Here is a 14,588-nt window from a genome sequence, read left to right on the forward strand (position 1 = left end):
AAAAAGGACAGAAAGGTAAAAGGAGAGGTGAAGAATGCAAGCTGGGTGAAATGAAAGAACAGAGGGAAAAAAGAAATATATGTTGAGAAATAGGAAAAATATAGCACATGGATAAGCCTTTTCTATTTTATAATTTTTATTAGCAGCTTTCTTCCTTATTTTTCTTTGCTCCCATTTCTCCCAGTCATTGTGCTTTATTTAATCTCTTGATTTTCTTTGGAGCTCCTTCGTGGCATGTTAGAAGACGGTATATGTGCAAAGTGGACATTGAGGAAGGGAGTGTCTCGTCAGGGTCAAGTCCCCAGCTTTCCTATAATCTGTTATCTCTGATATGCTGCTTAGAAATAGCCCCTTTCAACCACAAGTGCTTTACCATTAAAGAGATCAAGGTTCTTAAGTGTCAAAAATGCTGACAGTTGCATTTTGGAGGATTTATTGTGGTATTTTAATTGTATATTTTTTACATAAAACTCTTAGGAATTTCGTTGTTTGTTATAAGCTTTTTAGGTGGGGGGTGGGAGTGGAGTCAGGCAAAGATGGGAAACAATAGATATTCTTTAGTTATCTGGGCATTGAAGTAAGAAAAGGCTTTCATTTCAGGTTATTTATTTATTTAAAATTCTTTTTATTTTTGTTTTATTTTTATTTTTTGCTCTTTAGGGCTACACCCGCGGCATATGGAAATTCTCAGGCTTAGGAGTCTAATCAGAGCTACAGCTGCTGGCTTACCACAGCCACAGCAACACAGGATCCAAGTCCTGTCTGTGATCTACACCACAGCTCACAGCAACACTGGTTCCTTAACCCATTGAGCAAGGCCAGGGATCAAACCTGCGTCCTCATGGATGCTAGTCAGACTAGTTAACCACTGAGCCATGATGGGAACTCCCTAAAGTTCTTTTTGTTGTGGTAGAAAATTTAACATGAGATCCATTCTCTTAACAAATTTTGAAGTGTACACTACAGTATTGTTAATTATAGATAAAATCTTTTACAGCAGATTTCTAAAGTTTATTAATTTTGCTTAAATGAAACTTTATGCCAGTTGATTTTCAACTCCCATTTCCTCCTCCCCCATCCTCTGGAAACCACCATTCCACTCTTTGATATTATGAATTTGGCTATGTTAGATACCCCATATAAATGGAATCAGTAGTATTTGTGACTGGCTTATTTCACTTAGCATAATGTCCTCATGGTTTCATCCATGTCATCCCATATTACAGAATTTCCTCTTTTCTTTAAGGCTGAATAATATTTCATTGTATGTATATGCATGTATTCTTTATCCATTTAGTCATCAGCACACTGTAAGGTTGTTTCTACATCTTGGCTGTAGTGGATACTGCTGCAGTGAACATGGGGTGCTGATACCTCTTTGAGATCCTGATTTTGATTCTTTGGATAATTATCCATACTGCAATTGCTGGATCATATGATAGTTCTATCTTTAACTTTTTGAGGAATCTGCATATTATTTTCCACAGCAACCGCACCGTTTTGTGTTCCCATCAGCAGTGTTCAGGGGTTCCAGTTTCTCCACATCCTTGCCAACACTTGTCTTATAGTAGCCATCCTGACAGGTGTGAGGTGAGATCTTTTTGTGGTTTTGATTTTTATTTTTCTGATGGTTAGTACATTTTCATATACATGTTGGCCATTTGTGTGTCTTCTTTGGAGAAATTACTATTTAAGTCATTAGCCCATTTTAAAATTGAGTTGTTTTTTGCTATCAAGTTGTAGGAGTTCCCTTTATATTTTGAAAAATTAATCCTGTAACAGGTGTATGTTTTGCCAGTATTTTCTCTCATTCAATAGGTTGCCTTTTCACTCTGTTGATTATTTCTTTTGATGTATAGAAGCTTTTTAGTTTGATATAGTCCTGTGTCTGTTTTTGCCTTTATTGTCTGTGCTTTGGTAGCATATCCATAAAATCATTGCCAAGACCAATGTCATGAAGGTATTCCCAAAAAGCATTATGAGATTCTTCTTCCTTTTTTTTTTTTTTTTCATTTTTTAGGGCTGTACCTGTAGCATATGGAAGTTCCCAGGCTAGGGGTCCAATTGGAGCTGCACCTGCTGGCTATGCCACAGCCACAGCAATGCAGGATGTGAGCCGCATCTGTGACCTGTGTTGCAGCTCGCAGCAATGCTGGATCCTTAACCCACTAAGTGAGGCTGAAGATCAAACCCACATCCTCATGGACACTATGTCAGGTTCTTAACCCACTGAACTACAGTTGGGAACTCCACATTATGAGATTCTTAAGAGAGTACCAAAATGATGCCAAATTCTGAGAAATTCTTTATTTCTTCTATTATGAATGATAATCTTGCTGGGTAGAGTATTCTAGGTTCCAGATTTCTCCCTTTTAGAACTTTGAATATAGCATTTCTGTAGTGAAATCAGCTGATAACCTTATGAAGTTTCCCTTATAATTAACTCTTTGTTTTTCTCTTGCTGTCTTTAGAACCCTCGCCATATCTTTAACTTTTGCCATTTTTATTATAATATGTCTTGGTATAGGTCTCTTTGGGTTCAGCTTGTTTGGGGCTCTCTGTGCTTCCTGTATCTGGATATCTGTTCCCTTCTTTAATGTGGAACATTTTCAGCCATAATTTCTTCAGGTATATTTTCAATCCTCTTTTCCTTTTCTTCTGATCCTGGAATCTCTGTTATGCATAGATTGGCATGCTTTATATTATTCCATAGATCTCTTACATTGCTTTCCTTTTTTATTTTGTATTTATTATTATTTTTTAATTGATGGGAGGGCTGCTTTTGGTTTGGATGCTTGCTGTCTCTTTTCCTCAGTGTATGCAGGCCATCATTCCCTTGATAGGGGGTGTGCAGGTGTACAGTCTGCACATGACTCTGGGGAAGTGGGAGAAATGGGTAGGGCCTTTGCAGTGGTGAGGACCCATGGGAGGTAGGGGTGACAGGTTGCAGGGCCATGGGCAATGACCCTCAGGGAGGTGTGTATGGGGGGACACCCAGAGCCTTTGGCAGCAGTAATGGCAGCAAGGTGTGTGCATTGCTGTGGGTTGAGGACAAGTGGTGGTGATCAGTTGTAAGGCCCTCCCTGGCAGCGACCTTGAGGTGACTGGGGCCATATGCAGAACTTATTCATGGGCGCTTTAGTGGTGGCAAGCCATGCCCACCTCAGGAGTCTGAGATGGCTGTGGCCCATCCCTGTAGCTTGTGCAAGAGTGCCCCGCCACCCAAAAGCCTGCGCAAGCAGAGAGAAAGATGTTCCTGTGGTGGTCCCAGGCCTTCTCCTGTGCTCTCTTGGCTGTGGTGCACCACTGCCTAGCCCCCTCAGGCAGTTTGCACACAGCCAGCCCTAGTCCTCTTTCCAGAACTGATCTCTGTAGCCCCAGTTTCAGCCCCCAGCTCCCTCGCAAGTGTCTCAGGCTGTGGTTTCCTGGGCAGTGGTACCTGTGGTCTATTCAACTCTCTCTCTACCTTGCCCTCCTCTGATTGGCTGCTGGCTGCAGGTTTTCTCTGAGGCTTTAATGTTCCCCTTCCATCCTGGCTGATTTCAGTTAAGTGGCCTCCTAGGGTGCAGATTCCTTTCCTCTTTTACAGCTCCCTCTCGGGAGTGCTGGTCCCATCCTGATTCCTTTTTTTCTCCTCTCTCTCTTTTTCTCCTCCTTGTTTTCTACCCAGTTATGTGGAGGGTTTCTTGCCCTTTTTGAAGGTCTGAGGTCTTCTGCCAGTGTTCAAGAGATGTTCTGTGCAAATTGTTCTACACGTAGAAGGGTTTTTTTGATTTGTTTGTGGGAGAAGGTGAGCACCACATCTTACTCTTCTGCCATCTTGATCCCCTGCCAATTTCTAAACAGAGCTTAATTGGGAGAATTTCTCTAAAAATCTGTGCCCTAATAATTTTTCATTGAGGTAAATAATCTAAAAACCTAAATAGACCCCTTGGTTTTACTCTGTGCTCTAAATTAAGCAGTATCAGGCCCCTCCCTACAACTTCCCCCCTCCTCCTGCATAATACATTCTGGAAAAGCTGTCTTTTTATTGGTTGAATAGATTGTCAGTCACAAGGCATAAAAAGTGCTGCCTCTGCTCTCTTTGCATTTATGAATTAACAGATGTGCCTGGTTTGAAGAAACCAATTCATTTCTTGATGGGAAGAAAAATCTTGTTTATTTTTTCACTTATTTTTTTATGTATGGGATTTTCACTAACTTTGGACCAGATACTTGCCAGGAAGAATGTAAGGTGAGTAATTGCACATCTTTTAATGCATCTGTCAACTTCAGTGCAAGTGTGAAATTAGGTGATTTTGTCATTTCTTTATATGTTGCACAGCTACATTTGTTAACAATTCAAAACAGATATACTAGATTAGATTATTCAGTAGCTACTAAAGTCATTGAACTGGAGTTCATAAATAAGAGATAAAGATATAATCTTTATTATGAGTGGGAAGAATTATTTATTTGTTCAAAATATCCAAGAAATATTTGTATTATGTATCAAAGTATATCTCTATGAGAAAATGACCCAAATCAGTGTTCATGTTTCTTTCACGTTTACAAGTGTTAACTTCAGTTTTTCCCTCCGTTATTGTATGAGAAGAGAGTAAGGAAAAAATTTAAAACCTCAGAAACATATAACCTTTCCCCCAAAGGAAAGGTTTTAAATCATTTTAATTGGTAGGAGACAGTAATTATGTGGAGTGTATATTATTTAAAACTACCAAGCAAAATTTCAATTTCTATTTCCTTTGTCATTTTGGTTTCTTTCCAGTACCACGTAAAGGAACATACAGAGATTTCTCTATGAGGAAGAACATTCAAAATCTGAATAGCAATTAACTTAGGTCTTATCTCTCATTTACTCGTTAAGTGCTATTATAGCAAACCCATCAGGGGATTTAGTTTGAGCACAAAAGATGGTGGCAAACAGGATGATCTGCCAAAACTTGTGATAAGGAATTCTTAAGTCACCATCTGATAAAAACCCTAAGTTCAGTTATTTATTTGTTTTTCCCAACTGTTTCCAAATCAGTTAGTGCTTTCCTTCAGATTGACTTGCAAGTAACAAGTGACTTATACTCTTTAAGCGGTTAAAGCTTAGTACTGTTTCCTCACCTGGTTTATACAGAAATGACTGATTTGTGTATTAAACTAGTAAAATGTACACCAAGAACTGTAAAAATCCCAGTTCTGTTTTTCAAGCAAGATTAGTGGGTTTGACTAATTTTAGCTTCAGAAGAGACCTTAAAAATCACAGAAATCAATGATGATTTGAATCTAATAATATGGCATATCAATTCATTATGAAGGCAACAAGAGTTGCTGTTTTATGAATGTTCTTCAAATTATAGGTCTGAAATTTAAAATATATTTCAACTCATGGGCAATTCAGAATTCTTACGTCTCTAGAAGGATGACTGTATTTTAAGCCTGGTGCATGTTTCCTAAGCTTAGAGAAAGTACAGGTCATCACTTTTCCTTTACATGAATATTGTGTTTATGATCAAACAAAAAAAATCGTTTTCCTCTCACACAGCATCCCCTATGATCTCCCATTTCCCACCTCTTTGTCAGAATTTGGTCATTAATTGTTCATTTATGCATGTAACACATATGTTTTTTAAAACTTAGTAGTTTTAAATAGACACTGTGCTAGATGCTGGGTATATGATGGTGAGCAAAACAGATATAGTCCCTGCGCTCATGGAGCTTTAAGTCTAGAATGGAGGTGGTCATTAATCAAATGAATGCTATTATTACAAATAAACTATGAAATGTGCTTTGAAAGAAAAGTGTGGTGGACTCTGAACACATGTACTAGGGCGATCTGAGCTAGTCTGAGAAGTTAGGGACAGTGTTCCTGAGGAACTGATATTTGAGCTGTCATCTGAGGATATGAAAGACATGACAAGGAGGTAGGGGGAAGGGAAGGATGGAAAATATTCCAGATGGCAGGAATAGCAGGTGCCAAGACTCTTATGAGGGAAAAAGCGAACTTGAAGCACACAGGGAACTGAACTAAAAAAATACCTAGTGTACTGTGTAATAATCTATGTGGGAAAGAATGTGAAAAGGAATGGGTATATGTATATGTATATGTATAACTGATTTACTTTGCTGTGTGCCTGAAATTAACACAAATTTGTAAGTCAACTATATTCCAATAAAATTTAAAAAAAAATGCTAGTGTAGCTGTGAGGGAGAGGAGGTGAAATGAATTGAGCACAGCTGACAGGCCAAGGTCCTTTGGAGGTTTCATAGTGGGATGTGGTCTTCATCCTGAGCAGAACCATGAAGCCGTGAAGGAACTACTTCACCTTCACCTTCATGAAAGCATCGTTGGGAGACTCATGATGGAATACTTGGTAAATCAAAAATATGGTCCCAGACACGGCAAACCTAGGACTCTTGATTACTTTTCATACATTGCAGAGATCCCCTTTACTCGAAAAGAGTCTGAATATTTTAGTGTTTACTCTTTTTTTTTGGCTGTATCCACAGCATATGGAAGTTCCCAGGCCAGTGATCACATCTGAGCCATAGCTGTGACCTATGCCACAGCTGTGGTGATGCCAGATCCTTAACCCATTGTACCACAGCAGGAACTCCATAGGTCTACTTTTTTTCATAAATTAAAAATTAGCATTTCTTAGTTCTCCTGTAGTGATGTGAAAATGCATATATACAGTATTTTGTCTTTGGTTGTGATTATGGCTTCCCTTAAAACTTCATTAGTTTACGCTCATGGATATGGGCAAGGCCTGTTTAAATTAGAATTTATTTTAAGAAGTATAGGCATTCCTTGATGGCTCAGTGGGGCAAGGATCTGGCATTGTCACTGCTATGGCTTGGTTCACTGCTGTGACGCAGGTTTATCCCTGATTCTGAAACTTCTGCATGTAGTGGGTAAGACCAAAAATAAAAATAAATAAATAAATAAAAATAAAAAAGAGTATAGCAGCATCATTGTATGTCCATAGATTTCCTTGAAATGAAAATAAGTCTATGTTGTCTGCCAACAGCATTTCATTAATGAACATAATGGAAAATTTTCATTAGCAGAGTGTCAAGCCAAGCATAATAATGACATAACTCACTCACTTATTCACTTATTCATAACTCTCTGCTAACTAGATGTAGTTTTATTCCATAACTTTCCGCTAACTAGATATTTTTTTTTGGTCTTTTGTCCTTTGAGTTCTGCACCCGCAGCATTTGGAAGTTCGCAGGCTAGGGGTCTAATTGGAGCTGTTGCCCCCGACCTACGCCACAACCGCAACAACTCGGGATCCGAGCTGCGTCTGCGACCTACACCACAGCTCATGGCAACGCTGGATCCTTAACCCACTGAGTGAGACCAGGGATCAAACCTGGCCACCTCATGGTTCCTAGTCGGATTCATTTCTGCTGCGCGAGGACAGGACCTCTGAACTAGATATTTTCAAATGACTTGATGTATTTTTATTTAGGTAAAATATATCTCATAATTTTATGTTTTTGTTCATTAAGACATTTTAAAGTTGAATACTTAACCCTTTATCATGAATTATGACTTTTGGATAAAGTTCACATTAAAGAAAGTAAAAATCAATTTGTGTATAGTGATATTATTAGAAAGCCTGAAACTCTTTGAGAAGTTATTTCTGGTGTCTTTCATATATTCAGTTACTTTTTAATTTGCACAATAGAGTTTGGAGTTTAGGTAGAATTTTCTTTTTGTCTAAAGCATTTCTCTATTGTGCTTACATAATTATTTTGATGGGAGCTTCATGTTTGCTACTCAGAAAATTTCATGGTGCTCCTAGATGTGATTTGGTTCAGAGGACTGATTAGTGCTAATCCTACTCACAAGAGACATAGTATAAATCAGAATGCTAATTTATACATTTTTAAAGGAAGCCATCTTTTTTTTTTTTTTTTTTTTTTTTTTTTTTGGTCTCTTTGCCATATCCTTGGGCTGCTCCCGTGGCATATGGAGGTTCCCAGGCTAGGGGTCTAATCGGAGCTGTAGCCGCCGGCCTACACCAGAGCCACAGCAATGCGGGATCCGAGCCACGTCTGTGACCTACACCACAGCTCACGGCAACGCCGGATCATTAACCCACTGAGCAAGGCCAGGGGTTGAACCCTCAACCTCATGGTTCCTAGTCGGATTCGTTAAACACTGAGCCAAGACAGGAACTCTAGGAAGCCATCTTTTAATAAAATAAATTAGAAAAATTTATCAAAGTAATGCATATTTGGTTAAAAAAAATCAAATGGTACCAAGACACGTAATACATTTTTTTTTTTTTTTTGTCTTTTTACAGTCGCACCACCGCATATGGAAGTTCCCAGGCTAGGGGTCCATTCAGAACTGCAGCTGCTGGCCTAGAGCACAGCCACAGCGACAGGATCCAAGCCATATCTGTGATCTACACCACAGCTCACAGCAACACTGGATCCTTAACCCACTGAGTGAGGCCAGGGATTGAACTTGTGTCCTCATGGATGCTAGTCAGGTTTGTTACTGCTAAACCAAGACGGGAACTCCCATAATAAATTATTAAAAACACATCCCCTATTTTGTCAGCTTTTCTTTTATAACAAACAAATGTTTGAGATCACAACATTCATCAGAATGTTATGATCTCAAACATTTGTTTCTCAGTCATGGATCGTATTACCTCTGACAGCTACTGGTATCTATCCGTGGCTAGGGTGGACCTATTCCAGCTGTTTCCCGTGACTTCTCATTTCACAACCCAGACTGAAAGAGTATTTATAGGGACATACCATTGCCGTGTCAGAGGGAAAAAAGCAAGGGGTGGTAGACATATGTAACACCCCTTCAAGTTTCTGTGAAACTAGCATGTTACCACTTCTACTCATATTCCATTGGCCCACATTCCAAAACATATTACCCAGCCTGATGATGGTGCAGGAAAAACTCTCCACTCACAGTGAGGTACTGCAAGGAATGTGGCCAAAGGCAGGGATATACACATCTCTGGGATTGCTGCTAGGGAATAAACAATCCACCACACTGCCACAATATTTAAATGATATGCAGAGGTGATTTATCACCTTATACATGTTAGACTTTGTGTAACAACTTAACGTGTAGCATAGTCTCTCAAAGCCTCCTTTTACCTAGAGCTCTCCTTCTAGGTCTTGCTTCTTTAGAGCCCTTTTGTCCTCTTGCTCCAATCTGGATTGACTCTCTTAAGTGTAATGTACAGTAGTCATCCTTAGGTTTCTCTGTCACACTTCTGAGTTTGATCCACTTTTTTTAGAGCCTATGCTTTCTTCCCTGATTTTCTCCCTTACTTGGTTGGAGTGTGTAAAAAATGGACAGTGAAGAAACCAAATACACTCGACTTTTGAAAATTAAAACTTTTGCATTTTGAAAGTCACCATTAAGAAAATGAAAAAGCAAGACATAAAATGGAAAAAAATATGTTTTTTTCTGAAAAAATGGTTTTTAATGCATGTGTCTGACAAAGGACTTGTATCCAGAACATACAAGGAATTCTTTCATCTCAGTAATAAGAGGGCAACTTTTAAAAATTGGCAAAAGTTTTAGACACACGCATCACAAAAGAAAATACATGAATGGTCAATAGAGACAAGAAAAGATGCTCAATATCATTAGTCATCAGGGAAATGAAAATTGAAACTACAGCAACCCACACCCATTAGAAGGGCTAAAATTAAACAGACTGACAATACCAAATTTTATAAGAATGTGGAGTTCATACACTGAAATTGATTAAAAATTAAACTTTATGCCTCAGCCATTCTACTTTGAGTTTTTATTCAAGAGAAACAAAAATATATTCCACAAAAAACCCTGTATATAAATATTCTTATATCTTTATTTGTAGTTGCCTCAAACTAGAAACACCATAAACACCCATCAGTGTGTGTGTATAGACAAAATGTGGTATACCCATACAATGAAATATTTTTCTGTAATAAAAAGGAATGAAATATACATGTAACAACATGAGTGAATTTCAGTCATTATAAGACTGAAAGAAGCCAAGCACTATAGAATATATGTTATATGGTTATAATTTGAGAAAATGCAAACTAAAGTGACAAAAAGTAAGTCTGTAGGTGTCTGTGGCGGAGGGGGAGGAAATATCTCTTCACAGCAGAAGTGTATGGGGAAACTTCTGTGGAATGTAAATATTCTGTCTTTATTACGGCAGTGTCGGATGTATGCATGTACCCAAACCCATCAAACTGTACCCATTTAATGGATTAATGTAATTTATTGTACCTAAGTTAAACCTCAGTAGAGTTGATAAAGTGAAAAAATAACCACATGCATACATGAAATTGTTAATAGCATCTAGTAGACATTATAGTTGACAGTTTATCATCTTCAGAAATTTTTATTAGATAGTAGAGATTGTTATTACAAAGAGAATGGTGCATTTAAGGAGTTCCCGTCGTGGCTCAGTGGAAACGAATCTGACTAGCACCCATAAGGATGCAGGTTCTATCCCTGGCCTCACTCAGTGAGTTAAGGATCTAGTGTTGCCGTGAGCTGTGGTGTAGGTCACAGAGGCGGCTTGGATCCCGTGTTGCTGTGGCTGTGGAGTAGGCCGGCACCTACAGCTCTGATTTGACTCCTACTCTGGGAACCTCCATATGCTTTGGGTGCAGCCCTAAAAGACAAAAAAAGAAGAATGGTGCATTTAATTTAATTTGTAACTGGTTCCATATAATTCTGAAGCACTTCACTACAACAGATTTATTTACTTATTTACTTATTGCTTTTTTGGGGCCGCACCTGCAGCATATGTAAGTCCCCAGGCTGGCGGTCAAATTGGAGCTACAGCTGCTGGCCTATGCCATAGCCACAGCAACGTGGGAGTTGAGCTCATCTGCAACCTACACTGCAGCTCACAGTAAAGCTGGATTTTAACCCATTGAGCCAGGCCAGGAATTGAACTCGCATTCTCATAGATGCCATTTGGGTTCGTAACCCACTGAGCCACAACAGGAACTCCCCATTAAAACATAGATTTAGTAACACTGTAGCTAATACTATGTTTTATACATAGATAATGATGAATAATGTATATATTGTCTAACTGTAAAAATGTACAAAATTTATGATATTATATATAGAGAAATCTTGGATAGTAATGTATATATAGTTGAATCTGCATTCTCATATATTATGGATTCAACTTACAAAAAATTTAAAGTATGAAATAAAATTTTTATGACAGGACACAAGTGGGGATTTAAACTGATGTGATATTTAATGTTAATTAATATTTTCTAAGTATAATTGGGCTGTTATTTTTAAAAGTCATTATATTTTAGAAATATATACTTAAGTGATATAGTTTCTGATATTTTCTTCAAAATAATTCCAGAGAGGGGAAGTAGGTGGACAGGTAGGTAAAACAAGACTGTTTATGAGTTGATAATTATGAAAGCTGGCTGATGAGTAAAGGTATATGGGTGGAGGATGAGGGAGCTTATATTTTTCTGTTTAAATTTATGTATGTTTGGAGTTCCCATTGCGGCTCAGTGGGTAAGAGCCCGACATAGTGTCTGTGAGGATGCGGGTTTGATCCCTGGCCTTGCTCAGTGGGTTAAGGATGTGGTGTTGCCACAAGCTGTGGTGTAGGTCAACGGTGCGACTTGGATCCTGTGTTGCTGTGGTGTAGGCCAGCAGCTACAGCTCTGATTCGACCCCTAGCCCAGGAACTTCCATATTCCCCAGGTGCGGCCCTTAAAAAAAGAGAAGAAAAAAAGTTTTTTTGTGTTTGCAGTATTCCATGAGAAAAAGTTATATTTATCTTACAACTTGGCCATTTCACTTCTAGGAATTTATCTTAGGAACTTCTCAGGGGTAGAAACAAATAATCCACAGTAATGGTCAGTGTAGTTTTGCTTATTAATTGGAGAAAATTTAAATACTTAATAGGGATTTGGTTAAATAAATTGATACATTTGTATGATTTAATACCACATAGAATTAAAAATTAGGTCAGAAAAAATATGTGATAACACGGGAAAATATTTGTGATATATTTTAAGTGAAAAAAATTACAGGCTTTAAAATATGATATTTACAAAAATCTGTTCTTAAATTATTTAAAAAATAAATTATATGTGTGTAGGGTATGTCTGTGTATGGAGAGTGAAATGCTGACAAGATATCTATTATAATTGATTTCCTCATAATTTTCAGAAGTACCTTTTGGCAGTAGAGTCTGTCTTTTTAAAAGGGATAAAAATGATATTTTCACTCCAATATGTTAACAGTACAAGGTAGTATAAAATTTCACTTTAAAAGTATTTTATTATGTTTTATACTTTATTTGATTTGTTATTTGGTTATTTAATTTTGGTTAAACCTCAATGTCTAGCACACTGCTTGGCACATGGTAGACTCTCAGAGTAGACTGTTTATTCAAAGAATAAAGATTACAGTTAATATTTTATTTTGTTATTACTTTTTTTGTTCTTTTGCTTTTTAGGGCTGCAGGTATGGCATATGGAAATTTCCAAGCTAGGGGTCAAATTGGAGCAACAGCTGCTGGCCTGCTTCTCAGCCACAGCAATGAAGGATCCAAGCCACGTCTGTGACCTACAACACAGCTCACAACAATGCTTGATCTTTAACCCACTGAGCAATGCCAGGGATTGAACCTGTATCCTCTCGGATACTAGTTGGGTTCATTTCCACTGAGCTACAGTGGGAACTCCCAAGGTTAATATTTAAAATTTTTAACCTTTTCCTTATTTTATTTGAAGAACATGTATAGTGTTCCTTTTTAAATGATTAATTTACTATTCAGAGAGTTCTCTTTTGGTGCAGCAGGTTAAGGATCTGGCATTGTCACTGTTATGGCTCAGGTCAGTGCGATAGTGCAGGTTTGATCCCTGGCCTGGGAGTGTCTGTATTCCACAGGTGCAGCTGAAAAAAAAAATTCACTATTCGAAAGTATACACTTTGGACAGGCTAAGCTTCTCTTCTCTCCTCTGAGATGTAGTAAAACAAAATATCCTCCTTAAAATTTTATATAAAATCTACAATATAGATATTTGTTCCCATCTTTTTATTTTTGTCTTTCCTGGTTTCAGCTCTCGAACATCTTCAAATAAAGAAGTGGTTATAAACAATGGTAAGACCTGTAATTGCCTTTATGATTCCTCGGGGGGTGGGGGTGAGGAAGGATTCTGTCTGTGATGGGCTTCTCTGAACACCAGTGCTTGCAGCAAGAGTCTTTGATGTTAAGATCTCTTAAACTAGTATATTCTAAATTATGAGCCAAAATATACTCAAGCCTGGTACATTTCATAGTGCTTAGTGTATTATTGTCACTCAGTTACTTTACTGAATCAATGACATTTAGCCTTTGTACATGTATCATTTTATTTGACAGATCAACAGGATAATGAAAATATGAAGCCAGTACAGAATGTCACAACACTGCCAATCACACAGGTATGGACGTGTTAGGAAACTAGATTGTATCTTTAAAAAAAAATGTAAACGCATTTCAATCTGGTCAGAGCCACTGTGAAAATGTAAATAATAATTCTGTTAACAACTAACATTCTTACTTGAACTTGGGGAAATGTGTTAGAGTTGAGAAAACACTATGAAGTTTCACTGGCATTACAGTATTCACTTTTGCTTTTGTTGCTTTTCAGACAGGACCACTATAGTAACAGTTTATCTTCAGTTACTGGTAAACTTGAGTTGCTGCTGCCAGTTTAATTTCCCTTTTATCTGTATTTACACTGGAGGAATTGATATGGAATAACTGATCTAGATAAGCAGATTTTCTTTCAGGTAAAGATCTGCCTTTGTGATCTCCAGAGTGACATGCTGAAGTTCATTGTCCTGGGCTTCATAGAAATGGGCAAAGTTTTCATAGAATACCTTGCTAGTTTATGTATATTAAGTGATCTGGAGCTGTGCTGTCCAAGATAGTAGATACTAGCCACATGTGGCTCTTTAAATTTAAATTCAAATTAAATAATGTTAAGTACAATTAAAAATTAAGCTCCTCAGTTGCACTGACTACATTTCTAGTGCATAATGGCCAATATCACAGCCTGTCCTGTTTGACATTAATGGTCTGGAGAAGTGTGCTTGATTTCTAGAAACTTCTTATTTTCTTTGTTTAACATTATTAATTTCTTTCTTTTTTATTTTCTTTTTAGGGCCACACCTGGGGCAAATGGAAGTTCCCAGGCAAGGGGTCCAATCGGAGCTACAGCTGCTGGCTTATGCCACAATTGTAGCAACTCGGGATTCAAGCTGCATCTGCAACTTGTACCATAGCTTGTGGCAACACCTGATCCTTAAACCACTGAGTGAGGCCAGTGATCAAACACACATCCTCATGCATGCTAGTCAGGTTTGTAACCTGCTGAGGCACAATGGGAACTCCTAGACTTTTTTTTTTTTTTTTTTGCTTTTTAGGGCCACACCCATGCCATATGGAAGTTCCCAGGTTAGATGTCTAATCAGAACTACTGGTCTATGCCATAGCCACGGCAACACAGGATCCACGCCACGTCTGTGATCTACACCACAGCTCATAGCAACACCAGATCCTTAACCCACT

The 14,588-nt window shown here is 38.0% G+C and overlaps 1 protein-coding gene across 8 annotated transcripts in view; it reads left to right on the forward strand.

Moving 5' to 3' along the window:
- ATP6AP1L (ATPase H+ transporting accessory protein 1 like) overlaps positions 1–14,588 on the forward strand; it is a 60,488-nt gene that overhangs the window by 12,547 nt on the left and 33,353 nt on the right. For 3 of the 8 annotated variants that reach the window (XR_002341802.1, XR_002341800.1, XR_002341801.1), the window contains 3 exons: positions 4,212–4,234; positions 13,093–13,133; positions 13,395–13,456. Coding sequence is in view for 1 of the 8 variants with exons in the window: in XM_021084512.1 (XP_020940171.1) it covers positions 4,140–4,234; positions 13,093–13,133; positions 13,395–13,456 (198 nt within the window). In the remaining 7 variants the exon portion in view is untranslated. Of the gene's footprint in view, positions 1–4,104; positions 4,235–13,092; positions 13,134–13,394; positions 13,457–14,588 lie in introns of all 8 variants that reach the window. The other 5 variants (XR_002341796.1, XR_002341799.1, XM_021084512.1 and 2 more) reach the window with 2 other exon arrangements.

The sequence above is a fragment of the Sus scrofa genome, chromosome 2 (assembly GCF_000003025.6).
Source record: "Sus scrofa isolate TJ Tabasco breed Duroc chromosome 2, Sscrofa11.1, whole genome shotgun sequence".
Classification (NCBI taxonomy): Eukaryota; Metazoa; Chordata; class Mammalia; order Artiodactyla; family Suidae; genus Sus; species Sus scrofa.